At 37.1% G+C, this 15153-nt stretch overlaps 1 protein-coding gene and 1 long non-coding RNA gene across 5 annotated transcripts; both read right to left on the bottom strand.

The window, feature by feature from the left end:
* Positions 1-577: 577 nt before the first annotated feature.
* On the bottom strand, positions 578-3214 carry LOC138931171 (uncharacterized). Its single transcript, XR_011446433.1, has 2 exons — positions 3127-3214; positions 578-1540 (listed from the first exon to the last, which is right to left on the bottom strand). It is a non-coding gene; the product is annotated as an uncharacterized lncRNA (long non-coding RNA).
* Positions 3215-4636: 1422 nt separating this feature from the next.
* MCTS1 (MCTS1 re-initiation and release factor) lies at positions 4637-14409 on the bottom strand. Of its 4 annotated transcripts, none has more exons than XM_070292068.1 (7): positions 14013-14387; positions 13360-13466; positions 12662-12814; positions 12032-12129; positions 7878-8011; positions 6083-6150; positions 4637-4849 (listed from the first exon to the last, which is right to left on the bottom strand). In XM_070292068.1, the coding sequence occupies exons 2-7, from the start codon at positions 13371-13373 to the stop codon at positions 4768-4770; spliced, it is 549 nt and encodes a 182-aa protein (XP_070148169.1). In that variant the 5' UTR covers positions 13374-13466; positions 14013-14387; the 3' UTR covers positions 4637-4767. The 4 variants fall into 4 exon arrangements, with proteins under 4 accessions (XP_070148169.1, XP_070148167.1, XP_070148170.1 ...); XM_070292066.1 differs by having other exon boundaries at positions 12662-12853; positions 14013-14328; XM_070292069.1 differs by lacking the exon at positions 13360-13466 and having other exon boundaries at positions 14013-14409.
* Positions 14410-15153: the final 744 nt, after the last annotated feature.

Raw genomic sequence — 15153 nt, 5'->3', positions numbered from 1 at the left:
TTTGGTATACTTTAACTTTTCACTCCAAGAGGCAAATCTTTAATAGTACAATTAGTTTGGATGTTTTTATCTATTTTTCCTCCCCATGACCTGTTCTAATGAACATGATATTATTAGTAGAAATTTCTGTGAATCATCTCCATGTCCTTTTCCATATATAAATTATATTCTCCAGGAACCCAGCTCCTACACCAACTGACCAACCAGCCTGATAGTCTCAACACAGATTTTAAAACTGGTTTTCAATCCTGTTCATTCACTCTTGTTCTGGTGGAGTTGTAGTCCTTTATAAGTACTTAATTAGTTTTAATACAATATTAGATAAATTATCATTATAGTTCATTATATCTACTCATGCTTTTACCTGCTATAAAACTAAGCATAATAAAGTATACACATGATGTACAAAAACATAGAATACAAATATACATTTACATGCATCAATCTCCACGTTGACAGGCAAGATTTCTTTAGGAGTATTGCTGAGAGACTAGGATATTAAGAATATAATTATATTTAGTGTAATTTTTACTGCCTTAATACAATTAATGACATACTAAACATAAGCGTTCTGAAGGGCTTTCAAAATATATTTTAATGGCCTAATTCTTACAGGTTATTGAATAACTCAGTAAATTTCTGATTGCTTGAGACCTCAGAAGTGATGGTTGTATTGACACAGGATGCATACATACATGTTCTGTTTTTTCTCTCATTATAAATCAGTTTCAGTAGATGTTCCTTTAGAAATTGGAACATTTTGAGTTTCCTGAACAGCCTTGAGAAATGTATTCTCAAAATTAATGAACCTAGATAAACAAAGTTAAAATATTTACCACATTTTGTTTGGGCATACATTCATTTCATATTCTCATTAATATATAATTGCTACATAATTAATAGTCTCATGAACAACAAAAAGGTGAAATACTTATTATAATGAAATACCTCTGTAACCTCTGTAAATTTAGTCATTTACCATTCTTATATCTTCTGAGGTACTTTGCTTAGAGATACTGTATCCTTGGTAGCCGATTTGTATGTGCAGGGGGAACTGGGCTGGATATAATAATTATTTGACAAATGCTATCTGACTTTATATTTGGGGACTATCAAATCTCTCCAATTGGAAATGTTCATGGCTGTACTTTAGCTAAATCCAGCTGCTTGTTTTGGGTCCATAACATTAAGAAAAGGAAAAATGCAGCTGCCAACCGAGCACCACCAAACCATTATAATAGTCTGCTAGAAGGCAATGGCAACCCACTCCAGTACTCTTGCCTGGAAAATCCCATGGATGGAGGGAGGAGCCTGGTAGGCTGCAGTCCATGGGGTCGCTAAGAGTCGGACACAACTGAGCAACTTCACTTTCACTTTTCACTTTCATGCATTGGAGAAGGAAATGGCAACCTGCTCCAGTGTTCTTGCCTGAAGAATCCCAGGGACGGGGGAGCCTGGTGGGCTGCCATCTGTGGGGTCGCACAGAGTCAGACACGACTGAAGTGACTTAGCAGCAGCAGAAGAAGAGGGCTAACTGGGTCTATGGCAAAACAAGACAACCATCTGAGTTGGAATGCTGAACTGTTGCAACTCCAAGACAACTGGATTTTTTTTTAACTTCACATTGGGTACAATCTAAGGAATATGTTTACATTTGGTTCATGTATAATTTGTAAGTTTTGATGACTGAAATTGGAAATGTATTAGTAACTTCCTACTAGCTTTATAAATTGGTACTGGGCTGTCACGATTACCCAGATTTTTAAAAATGTAACTTTACTTACTACCCTGGAAGCTCCTTAAGGGCAAGGGCAACTTGTCTATTATTCATCTTTGTGTCACACACCTAGAACCTAGTGGATATTCAATAAATGTCCAGTGAGCTGAACTAACCTTGGAAAAGTGCACAAAAATGACTAGACTGTAGGTTGCCTGACACAAAAGTAATTTTCAAACTAAAAGTGAACTGAAGGCACATTACCTATGAGAAAACAGGCTCTCCCCATATTCCTACTCTCAGGAATGTGGGTAAACTAAGTTTTCTTTATGCACAGTACATCAAGAGGTTGATATACCTGCTAGTTCAACTTCTTTGAATTGGTTGACTGGGCTCCCACCTGTGGAATCACACCCCCGATTAACTCCATGACCTGAGGCCTCAGACCCAGGGGAAGTAGGAAACGTACATATTTAGCTCACATCACCAAGGCAACAAAGTCAATGTACCTGAACATAGTAGAAAAACAAGCACAGATGATGTTGAATATTTTAAGTGTTCCCTATACCCACTGTAACCGTGGTCTGAAACATGGATCAATTATTTCTGAAACCTCACAATTAAAACTTCTCTAATATGTGTGCGTGCTTTGTTTTTCATCACTAACACTCCATAGGCAATTCTAGTCAATTAACATTATCTTAGTAACAAGAATAAAGATTCAAAGTTTGGTTTTGACATAAATGACTTACTTTCTTTTTAAGCATATAAGGAACCACAGACCTCAAATAGGCTGCCTATCTCCCAAATGGGGAGACGTCTGAATTTGAAACTAGTAAGTCAGCATGAAATGAGACTATCTGTTGAAGAAACCTACCCTGAAAGTTCATTTATAATTATGCCACTGATCAGATTATTTACACTTTTATCCACCAGGAATAAATAATAAAATATTAAAAATATAGCAAGTTGTAGAATATAACTGTCATAACAAAGGAAAATACATAGGACTTAAAAAGGATATAGGAAGAAAAATACCAGGGCACCTCTATGGGCTAAGAAAGATTTTGGTAGTCATAAGCATTCTAATTAATAATTAAGGAGGAAAAATTCTCCAAGCCCTACCTCAGCCCAGATGAAAGACTCCCCCAAATTATCAACCTTCCTTTAACTCTAATCCATCTTCACCAAGAAACCTCCTGTTTACTAATTGTTTACCCTAAGCAGAGTTACTACCATAAATTAATACACTTACATTCTAACATGGGAATCGCCAAGTCTTACAGGTTTTGTGGGAAATAGTTTCTCAATCTGAGTCAGACCTGGATCTATACCCTTCACCTATGTTGTGAAGGCCCAGCTGCAACAGCCAGCCCAATGGTATCTCTCTTTTTACTATCCACCCTCACTTTTCTCACCAACTTCTAACTGTAACACAGGTCACCACAATCTTGTAAATGTCTGTATCCATCTGAAAAATAAAATCACATGCAGTATATTTGTCAACAACCAAATGAAGATGGCTGAGACATAGTATAACAGCAATGCTATTAGGAAGAAAGACCTGTTATCACTATATAAATTCACAACTGCTGTTTAATTCTCAAAACAGCTTACTGATCTTACTGAAGTAGGTTGATAGTCTTCACATGCCACTTATGATAAGAGATACACATTCTTTGGGGAATACAGTAGGGACTCAAATCTGGAAGTTCTAGGCATCTGTGGGGTATGATTTCACCCAGCTTCAAGAGAGGGCATTAAATAAATTGAACCAAAATCTGATCAAGCCTATCTGTTTACAGGCTATAAGAGGGATATAAGAACAAGTTAAATTACTTTACAGTGATACAATCAACAAAACCCAGAATGTGACAGGAAACTATAAGACAAAACAACTAGATTTCTTAAATAATTAAAGGGAAAACGAAGGAGGGGGAACTTATAGATTAAAAGAGACAAATAAATAGCAACCAAATGCAATATAAGAACCTTGGCAGATACCAACTTCAACCAAACCAATGGTTAAAAAAACAAAAAGAGAAACAATTAAGTCCATTTGTCACATATCTGAACACAGTTCAGATATTTGATAATATTAAGAAATAGCTAAATGTTTAGGTGTGATAATGATATTGTGGTTATTTTTTTTTAAATATCTTTTAAAAATACATATTAAAGAAACTATGGATGAAATGATATATCTGAGATTTGCTTCAAAATAATTGGGGAGTGAGGTGGGAGGGAGTGAGACAGAGACAAAACAATATTGGACATGAAGCTGGGTGATGGATTAGAAAATCCAATATACTGTCTACCCATACTTTTCTATGCTCAGAATTTTCCATAATGAAAAGTTTAAAAAATGGAAATAGCAACCAAAATACACAGACAAAAGAAAGGGGTACTTCTAGGTGCCCTTGGGTAATGGGATAAAAATCCAAGTCTAACATAGATACACTATAATGTGTAAAATATATAGCTAGTGAGAAGATACTGTATAAGCACATAGAGCCCAGCCTGGTGCTCATGACAACCTATAGGGGTGGGATGGGGGGAAGTGGGAGGGAGGCTCAAAAGGGAAGGGATATATGTATACTTATAGCTGATCCACACTGTTGTACAGCAGAAATAAATACAACATTTTAAAGCAGTTATCCTCCAATTAAAAATAAAAAATGTTTAAAAAAAACAGTCTAGCTCCAGCCCCATTAATTGGTCAGATTTTCTGAGGCATCAGCCATATACTAGCAAGTTCATTTACCAAGTCTTGCCCTTCATCTTGTATCATTAGCCTAAGAAAGGACATTAAGTTGTCTTAATTAAGTTTGGTTACTTACCAGCTACCTTTTAATGTCCAACTTTGTAACCCAAATTTAACTTAAGTTTAAGAACAAATAATTTTTGAAGCTAACAGAATTTTAGCATCTGTTGAATTTATTCAGCATAACCACAGAGGTATTGTCTTCATGCCGTCACATATAAACACAAACACAGATACAGATAGAGCACAATATCCATTTTTAGCCCAAGTGCATTTCTTCTGAGGCTCATTTGTATGTCTTCATATGCCACAGCCCATCATTTAAATAATGGATATTTTCAATGCCAATTCCTTTGTTGACTTTCTCACTGCAGAAGGAATAAAGCACATAAACATGTTGTTAAGTACTTTTACAGGCTTACTCATGGTAAATGTAATTCAGGGTGTATTGCTCTCTTGCAATTATTAAGCCATATATAGGGAATTTATTTATATTACTAACATGATCATCTACATTAAACTACATTACTCTGCTGAAGTTCATTTATGTCTTAAAGAAATTCTAGTGATCTAACTAGTAGGATCACAGAAACAGAGTAATGATGTTGCCAGACCAGGAGAACATCAAAGTGCTATAATTAACCCTGAAACAAAAGTAATAGGAATAATTTGGTCATCAAATGAGTTCCAACATTTTTAAGTATATTGACTATATTTTGGTAAACTGAAAGTCACTCAGTCATGTCAAACTCTTTTGCTACACCATGGACTATGCAGTCCATGGAATTCTCCAGGCTAGAATACTGGAAAATATACTGGAAAAATACTGGATTGGGAAAGGGTAGTCTTTCCCTTCTCCAGGGGATCTTCCCAACCCAGGGATCATACTCAGGTCTCCTGCACTGCAAGCAGAGTCTTTACCAGCTGAGCCACCAGGGAAGCCCATGTTTTGGTAATGTATCGCTAATATTTCCTTAATATTTTATGCCACCAGGTAAAAATACAAGATAAATACTGTGTGGCACTAAATTATGTCACTGTTTTTAAAAACTAGCAGCAAAATACCTTTCCCCACACCTAAGTGAAATCACACTAAATTTAAAAATTCCTAAAATACCACACACATACATATAATATAGCTGTGATGGCACACAGGTTCTTTTCAGAGTGCTTAAGAAAGAATGCAATCTCAGAGAGGAAATAACTTTCAATGGCTTCCTGAGTCTTAGGAAAAATCAGAAATGAGGCTTCTGTGTGTAAATATTTGTAAGATGTGGTATGATCGAGAGCAAAGTTCACCTGTAACTCTGATTCCTCCCACGTGTGCACTAAGTCACTACAGTTGTGTCCGACTCTCTGTGACCCTATGGACTATGGCCTGCCAGGCTCCTCTATCCATGGGATTCTCCAGGTAAGAATCCTGGAGTGGGCTGCCATTTCCTTCTCTAGGGGATTTTCCCAACCCAGGGATGGAACCAGTGTCTCTTATGTCTAACCTGCATTGGTGGGCAGGTTCTTTACCACTAGTGCCACCTGGGAAGCCCCTTACTGCCTAGGTTACCTATATCTGAAAAACTAAGGGGGACTAACAGGAGACTTACATATCTTCTGCAGACATCTTCATGACTCCAACACACAGAGCATGCTGTTTTCCTTCTGCCATGATTGCCTGAAAACACACAGCTAAGAAAACCATTTATCTATCAAAGTACCTTTGAGACAGGGTGTCACATTACTGCTTAAGCCGCTGGGAACCCAACTTGCATTTTTACCTAGTCCATTAACTCCTTGAAGGCAAGGACCTAGCACCATTTATGGGCATACTGTAAATATTCAATAAATGCTAAATGAATAGAATCTAAAAATCATTCTCAGGTTTGGGGTCAAATGCTAATACTATAACCCAATGCCAACAAAAGAAGGAGGAGAAGAAAAAGAAATCATGCAAAAAAGGAGGTAACATTTTTTGCATATAAATATTAAAAAGAAATAAATATCCATTGTTCTAGTGCTTTAATCACTAAATGGTGGTTTTATATAAAGGATACATTAAAACAATAACTATATCCCTTATCTATCTTTAAGAGCCCAATGTAAGTTGCAGTCTCTCCAGAACAACCAGAATGTTCTTGGTTCATTTGAAGTGTCTAAAACGATAAACATTACAGTCCATATTTTCGAAGTTTCAAGTGTACACAGCACCTCTCTGTACTAGTTTTGCAGCTTTCCAACAGTCTATAATTATTTCAAAATAAAAGTAATTTAAAAAGCAAAGGCCAGACACTAGGAAAATTTTCCATTTAGGGTAAACTCCAGAACGTTATAAATGTTATAAACTTTAAAAACTTAGAGCAATCATAAACATAAAAGGGTAACCTGTCCTCAGAGAATATATTTCTCCATTGGTTTTCAATTCATTCATTCATTCCTTCAATGTTCCACACATATTTGAACACCTATCACATGTCAATACAAGCTGTTCCTAAGATATACAACTTATATTACCCCTTAGATATAACTTCCACAAGAGAGGACACCCTCCTCTGAGCACTCTTAAACCTATTCCAATGGCCGTCCCATTCCAGTGATTTCCCACCAAATATGGTTCCTTTCCTCAATCTGAGGCAAATGGTCACTTTATCTATGACAAAAGAGAAGATGTCATCCTGTCCAGACTAGTTGACAAAAAACTAATCTAGAACATAGCTGAAACAACACCAGAGAAATGGAAGGAATGCAGAATTATTCAGCTACGTCATGAGTTGAATCGATTCTTAAGGGCTATCTCTGACGTCAACGTTTCTCTTTGAGAAAACATGTTCCGAGGCCCAAACAACCAAGTTAAAAATGAATTTTAAAATAAAAGTTAAAAAAAAAAGTTAATTGGGACTTTAAAATAAAGCCATAGGGATTGCCAATGGTTCCTATTAGTCACCAACATTCCACCTGGTGCCTAAATTTTTTTCCCTTTTGAATGCTTTTTTCCCAGAGTAATTCAAATGTAAAAGTAGCAAGATAATGTTCAAATAAGTGATCCAATCATATCATATACAACCTCTCTATTATATATATAAAATAATATAATATTTTATATATATATATATATATATATATATATATATATATATATAATCAGGAGTTTTATACTGTGTCCCAAGTCTCATAACACTGGGCCCTAACACAGCTGAAATGCAGCTGGGACTCTTTTTATTACTTGTTCTCATTTAACTTCTAACACAAAATAATGTTGCTTCCCATATCTTCAAATGTAAGCAGAAAGATATAACACAACAGTAACTTCCAAAAGATACATCTAATGCTGTCTTGGATGTTAGTTCTTTCATTGATAACAAGAATACAATGAACACATTTTTCAACAGAGCCTGGGAAGGATACAACAATCGTATCTACTGCAGCAGGGTAAAGTTTAGCTCCAGGAGAAGTTAAGCCTGGACACATGATATTTGCTCCACTGAGTACAAATTTGATGGCTCCTTTGTCAACCTGCTGATGTGGAAGGATAAAAGGATCTAGAAGAAAAGAAATACATTACACCAATTAATAAAATTAAAGACTCAACAGAAAAAGGCAAATGACATGAACAAATATTTCCCGAAATTATAGTACTTTGACAGATGCGAAATAAAACTGAAACACATTCCTTCACTTATCAAATCGGTGTATATTTTTGAGAAAAGTAATTCCCAGTGCTAGCAAGAATGTCAGAAAACTGGCATTCGCATTTACTGCTAGAAGGCTTATAAATAGGTACAGGCTTTCTTTAGGACTACTAGGCAACATGTACCAATAGCCTTGAAAAGGTTCAAACTCTTTGATTTAGTAATTCTAGGACCTTATCCTAAGAAATAAATGAAGAATGAGCAATATATTTAGGTAGAAAGATACTCATTATAGCACTAATATTTATATTAGAAATAAACTGGAATCAACCTAAAGGTCCAACAATTAAGAGATAAATGACTTAAAGTATATCTATAATATCTGTATAATAGAACCATGTTTTTGGAGACTATGTAATACTCTGGGAAATATTCATAATATATGACAAGTGAAAAAAAAATAAAAATTGCCAAAAAAAAGATCAGTGGTTGCTAAGGGTTGGAGGAGGGGAAGAGCTGGGAGGGGTGAGTAGGTAGAACACAGGGGATATTTAGGGCAGTGAAACTATTCTGTAAGATATTATAACAGTGGATACAGTGCCTGCTCAGTCACATCAGTCATGTCTGACTCTTCGTGACCCCATGGACTGTAGCCCACTAGGCTCCTCTGTCCATGGGATTCTCCAGGCAAGAATACTGGAAAGTGTTGCCACGCTCTCCTCCAGAGGATCTTCCTGACCCAGGGATCAAACCCACGTCTCCTGCATTATATGCAGATTCTTTACCACTGAGCCACCAGGGAAGCCCATGGATATATGACATTATGCAATTGACAAAACCACAGAATGTACAACACAAAGAATAAACCCTAATATAAACTATAGACTTGGTTAATTATAATAATATACATAATAATATATCAATATTGGCTCATCAATTGTAACAAATGAAGCACACCAATGCAGGATATTAAGAAGAGTGGGAAGGAAGTATATGGGAACTGTCTGTACTTTCTGTTCATTTTTTCTGTACACCTAAAACTGCTCTAATGCTACCATATGGCCCTACAATCCCACTCCTGGGCATGTACCCAGAGAAAAACCTGGTCTGAAAGAATACATGTACCCCAGTGTCCACTGCAGCACTGTTTACAATAGCTAAGACTTGGAAGCAACCTAAATGTCCATCAACAGATAAATGAATAAAGAAGATGTGGTACATATATACAATGGAATATTACTCAGACATAACAAAGAATGAAATAATGCTATTTGCAGCAACGTTGCTGGACCTAGAGATTGTCATGCTGAGTGAAGTAAGCCAGACAAAGGAGACATATCCTATGGCATCCCTTATATGTGGAATCTAAAAAGGAAATCATACAAATGAACTTATTTACAAAACAGAAACAGACTCACAGACTTACAGAATGTGGTTGCTGGAGGGGGAAAAGGATGGGAGAGGTGATAGGGAATTTTGGATCAACACGTACACACTGCTATATTTAAAATGGATAACCATGTAAGTTCTGCTGTATAGCACAGGGAACTCTGTTTAATGTTATGTGGCAGCCAGGATCCTGGATGGAAGGGGAGCTTAGGGGAGAATGGATACATGTATATGTATGGCTGAGTCCCTTTGCTATCCACCTGAAGCTATCACAACATTGTTAATCAGCTATACTCCAATATAAAATAAAGTGTAAAAAACTGCTCTAAAAAATAAAGCTTATTAATTAAAAAAAGGGAAAAATATGCATTTACACATAACACAGACACACACACACACACACACACACACACAATACTGAAGATAATGCTATGGAAGTACACTGATAGACTAACCATGGTTACCTCTACGTCATGGGAATACAAGTGATTTTACTTCTGTATTTTCCAGATCTCTAGATTGAACACGTGTTCCTTTTATAATCCTAAAAAAAAAATGTATTTGTGTGTGTGTATATGTTTCTACTGGGCTTCTGAGGTGGCGCTAGTGGTAAAAAACCCGCCTGCCAATGCAAGAGATGTAAGAGATGCGGATTCAATCCCTGGGTTGGGAAGATCACTAGGAGGAGGACCCAGCAACCCACTCCAGTATTCTTGCCTGGAGAATCCCATGGACAGAGGAGCCTGGCGAGCTACAGTCTAGAGGGTCGCCAAGAGTTGACTTCGCATGCACACACATATGTCTACTAATAATTCATAACCTAACAACTAAATCCCTGAAGGATTTAAAACAATAACTATGAGAAAAACTTTTTAGACCTCTCAGGATTCTCTAAGAATAATAATAATTGGTAAAATGTAATCACTTTAATGTCTTACCACTAGCCTTCCCACTAGTCAGAGAACAATTAAGTCTTTTTCCTACCAAGACTAGAAATTAAACACGGTTCCAAATTAATTAAAACATATTACTGATAAAAAGGAACCTAAATGAATGAGTTTACTACTCAGAAGTCATAATTTCTTTTCTAGCTCTCCATCCTTATTAATACCTGCCATTTAATAATAATTATGATGATAAGCCAGATCATGGGGATGATGACAAGTAGCAGTAGTGGATGGACATTTACTGAACAATTACTGCATCATAATAATGGCTATAATATATCAACCACTTGCTATGTTCCAGGCACTGTGTTAGGTGCATTACATCTGTGTTACTATCTCATTTAATTCTCACAACCCTGGGAGATGTAACATACAATTGTGTCCATTTTCAAAGATGAGGAAACAAAGCTTAAACAGGTTAAGTAACTTGACAAAAGTGACATGCAGTGGGAATTGAGCCTAGATCTGCCTGACTCCAAGTTCACAGTTTTAACTACCATAGCATCCTGCTTCTTGCACAAGAGTAACTTTAAGATGTTCTAAAAGGTTGGTTCCCAGCAAAAATTATCAAATAGGAACATCTTTTTCTTCCAACCTATTATGAAAATGCTTAACATATAGAAAAACTGGAAGAACAGTTCAATGGACACTCTTCCTCTACCATTTAACATTTCAGACACAATGTTTCACCATAAATAAGCATACATGCCAGACACATACTGGCTTGAAAAGGAGAAATTTTACTTACAGTTGAAAAACTCTTGTACACTAGGATAGCATCTTCCTTTGGGTTTTCTTTTGCAATGTAATCAATCTAACAACATGCAAATGTGGGTACATAACAAACATTATTTTGTTTCTTAACACCTGGCCTTGACACTACTAAGAACTGGGACTCCATGCTTTCCCTTATATAGAATTATCTCTATGAAGCAAATCTGGATACAGATGTAAAAGGAAATGTTTACAGCACTTATTACACAGTTTGTGAATATATATGTGTGTAATTATCTAATTGTTGTCTATTCTCCTCACTAGACTGTTAGCTTCCTAAGGACAGGGACCATGTCTGTCTTTGCTTCCTATCACATTCTCAATACCTAGCTCAGTGCCTGGCACAGAATAAGTTCAAAAACTATAAATATTTTTTAAATGAATGAATGAATGAATGCTCTTTCTTGGGCTTTCGGAATGCATAATGAGAGAATATGCATTTTTCAGATTTACCACAAGATGGAGAAGGGGAAATCTTTTTAGTTTTATATTCCATATAACCTAGTAGTAGTAAGTTAACTGTGGGAGTCCCTGGTGGCTCAGAGGGTAAAGAGTTTGCCTGCAATGCAGGAGACCTGAGTTTGATCCCTGGGTCGGGAAGATCCCCTGGAGAAGAAAATGGCACCCCACTCCAGTTCTTGCCTGGAAAATCCCATGGACAGAGGAGCCTGGCGGGCTACAGTCCAGAGGGTTGCAGAGAGTCAGACACAACTGAGTGACTTCACTTTCACTTTTCTTTCAATAAGTTAACTACCAGAAGTCACTTTCAACTCCTTTTGTGTCTTTTCATGTCCCCAAATACATATTTGACAAGACTTACATTTGTGAAGTAATCTTAGGGTTGGATAAAAAGGCCCTTCTCTTTGTCTGAAAAAGAGTAACTCTCCATTCACTGTAAGGATTTCTATATGTTCATGGCTGTAAAACATCACAAAGTACAAAGTTAGATATTTTCTTTCAAAAATGAATATGCCAAACATCCTTTAAATAATGTATAATATGAAGTATGCATATATAGAAATACAGTAAGTTTTTTAAAAAAATTTTCAGTAAAGATCCAGGCCCAAAAAAAACCCCACAAAACACTGCTCAAATTAACACCAGTCCAGTAGAGAAAAATATGATCTGCTACAATTTTATTTCACATTTTATTACATATTTTAATTTCCTTGGTAGATAATTAATAAAACAAACCTCTAAAGCACAAGCTGAAATAAATCTGACTCTGAATAAAAACATTTAATTAACTCCTTAATAAAACAATCAGTACACAATGCCACATTTTTCACATAGAAAAACATGTGAAAATATAAATATTTATGTTTTAGGGTTACTCATTTAGAGTAGATAAATAGTTAATAAAAAGATAATCACAGTTATTATGAGTACAATCTAATCATATTATATTCAGCTTCTCTGAGTTTTACATAGAAAAAAAACAAAGACTTACCATCGCACTATTTTGACAGGATCTTTCTTAGGCATGATTTGATTAAGCCATGGTTCAATACCTGGAAACTGTTCTATCAATTGATTCTTAATACCCTTTATAACTGAGGTTTTCAACTGGATGCAATTGGACACATTTTCTTTTTCATCAAATCTGCCAAATGATTTTTGCAAGGAAAAACAAAAAGCATTTCTAAAAAGACATAACAGAATAGCTAAAGGTATTTTTTTAAATTACCTATTCCCAAGCAAATATTTAGATGTCTAAAATAATTATGGAAGAAATTGCTTTTTAAAATACAATTTTCCTTTCATTCTGTCCAGCACAAAACCAATGTCTTAATACAATATTAAACTGTCATATACACACAATTAGCTGGAGGGGGGCAGGGAAGGGGAAAGGATATGAGGCATATATAACACAATAAACTGTAATCAGCTACACAAATGCCTTTCCTGGAAAATCTTACTCAGTTCTACCCAGAAAGAAACAGATTCCCACCTATAACAAAATCTGTGTAAAACAAAACAAAATGAAAATACCCTCAGGCACTAGGATACAAATGACCAGCCCAAACATTAACACAGAAAAGCAGCCCCTCCTATGCTATGTAATCTGTTGAGATTTTTTTGAAGTAATAATGACGGTATTTAACATCCCTAATTATTTTTGCTCAAAATGTCATGCACAAAACCCACCTTCCTTTGCCCATGTTCCCCCTTTGCTTTTTGCGTCTACCAAATCTGCAAGGCAAAGCCACTAGGTGCGTTCCAAAGAATTTTTGCCTTCCTCAACTGAATAACCCCTATGGAGCAATCACGTTATTTTCAAGACAAGGTTAATCTGGCAGCTAGGCAATTGGTATGACAGTCCGCTAGCTTCCTGTCACCCAGACTCCTTCACTCCCATGACCCAGGAAGTCAAGCCTTCCCTTGTTCAGTTCCTAACTAGTAACCAAAAGGCAGAGAGCGCAGGGCTGTCCTCTTGCTAAAGAGGGCATGTCCCTAAATCACAGTGCAAGGATGTGATTGGTAGAATCCTAGGAATGGAGCTAGGACTGGGAAAGGGGGCAAATGAGAAAGAGGGGTAACGAGATAGAAAATGAAAGTGGGAGGACCCAACCTGATTGAGGATTAGGAGCGAAAAGCTTTAAACAAAAATGTTGCAAGCATAGTACTGAGACATACAGAGACATATAGTGTTGAAAGCATGGTACTACAGAAAAACCTTAAAGAGTAAGGATGGCAGGGGTGGGGGAGAGAGAAAGAGAATCTTTGCTCTTGTCCTCTTCTCCACCACCCACCCCCACCACCTTCGTGAGCAGCCGAGGGAGGCCAGGGCATGTCCTTACTTCTTGAACATGATCCAAGATGAAGGGGGCGACGATAGGGAAGGGCCCGGAATAGGGAAGAAAAACTGAATTAGCAAGGGTCCGGCAGATCCCCTTACAGGAGGAAGGCCGGCACTGACAGTCGGAACTGTTGTCTTTATCCGGAAAGGGAGACAGCCAGCCGCACTTTACGGTGTTCAGAGACATTTGACTACTTCCGCTCCTCTAAACACTACGGCGCTTTTGCTGGCCCTTTCTGGGTTACCGATCCCCATCCAGAGCCGGTAGCTGAAAGGGCGGGACTAGAGAAGGAAGACGAGATAGAGCCATCATTCCAGAAGCAGAAAGAGAAGAACGGAGCACACGGGGCAATCAATCAAAGCCGTGGTTAAGGCCGGTGTGTCACTACGGGTTCCTCAAAGGGTCAAGATTCTTCCGAGTTTCACTGCTACCTGCTGTTTACTTTTTAATGGGAAGGGGTTTTGTTCCCTGAGACAACCGAATGGATTGGTGCTTACCGACCAGCTTGAACCCGGGCAAACCTCTTGACATTACGTTAACGTACTCGTGGCCTTGTCAAATTTAGCAAATAAAAATACAGGATGCCCTGTACAGGACATTTGGATTTCAGATAAATGATGAATACTTTTTTGGGTTGTTTTTTGTTTGTTTGTTTGTTTGTTTTGAGGTATAACTATACCTCATCCATACTTAACACACACACACACAAATACTTGCTATCTGAATTTTATTTGGCGTCCGGTATTTTAATCTGGCAACCGTGTTCACTGACCACAGTGAGGTGCCCCCAAAGAATTATTCATGAGGTTACTGTCCCCTGCCTCACCTTCATATGAATTGAGCTATAAACCTAAAGAGGTACCTCCCTTGAATGGTAGAATGGCCTCTAGGCGATCAATACTAGACTAATCTGATTGAAGAGATAACAGATAAACACGTTTTACTTGTAATTTTAAAAAGGAGAGCAAATCAAGGGTTTTGATCAGCAGAGAAAGCATGCGTGCATTAGCCGCTCAGCTGTGTCGACTCTGCGACCCCATGGACTGTAGCCCTCCGGGCTTCTCTTCCATGGAATTCTTCAAGCAAGAATACCGGAGTGGGTTGCCATTTTCTTCTCCAACAGAAAGCATAGAAAAATGCA

The sequence above is a fragment of the Ovis canadensis genome, chromosome X, assembly GCF_042477335.2.
Source record: "Ovis canadensis isolate MfBH-ARS-UI-01 breed Bighorn chromosome X, ARS-UI_OviCan_v2, whole genome shotgun sequence".
In the NCBI taxonomy this organism is placed as follows: domain Eukaryota; kingdom Metazoa; phylum Chordata; class Mammalia; order Artiodactyla; family Bovidae; genus Ovis; species Ovis canadensis.
This window is presented reverse-complemented; position numbering and strand designations above follow the sequence as displayed.

Bases quoted from the DNA above. Each gene is read 5' to 3' on its own strand.
- MCTS1 (XM_070292066.1), bottom strand. The intron at 12,130-12,661 runs GTAAGTCTTTGT...GATGTTTTACAG, and splicing joins CCTGTCAAAATAGTGCGATG to CCATGAACATATAGAAATCC. The intron at 6,151-7,877 runs GTATCCTTCCCA...GTGTGTTTTCAG, and splicing joins CTGCAGTAGATACGATTGTT to GCAATCATGGCAGAAGGAAA.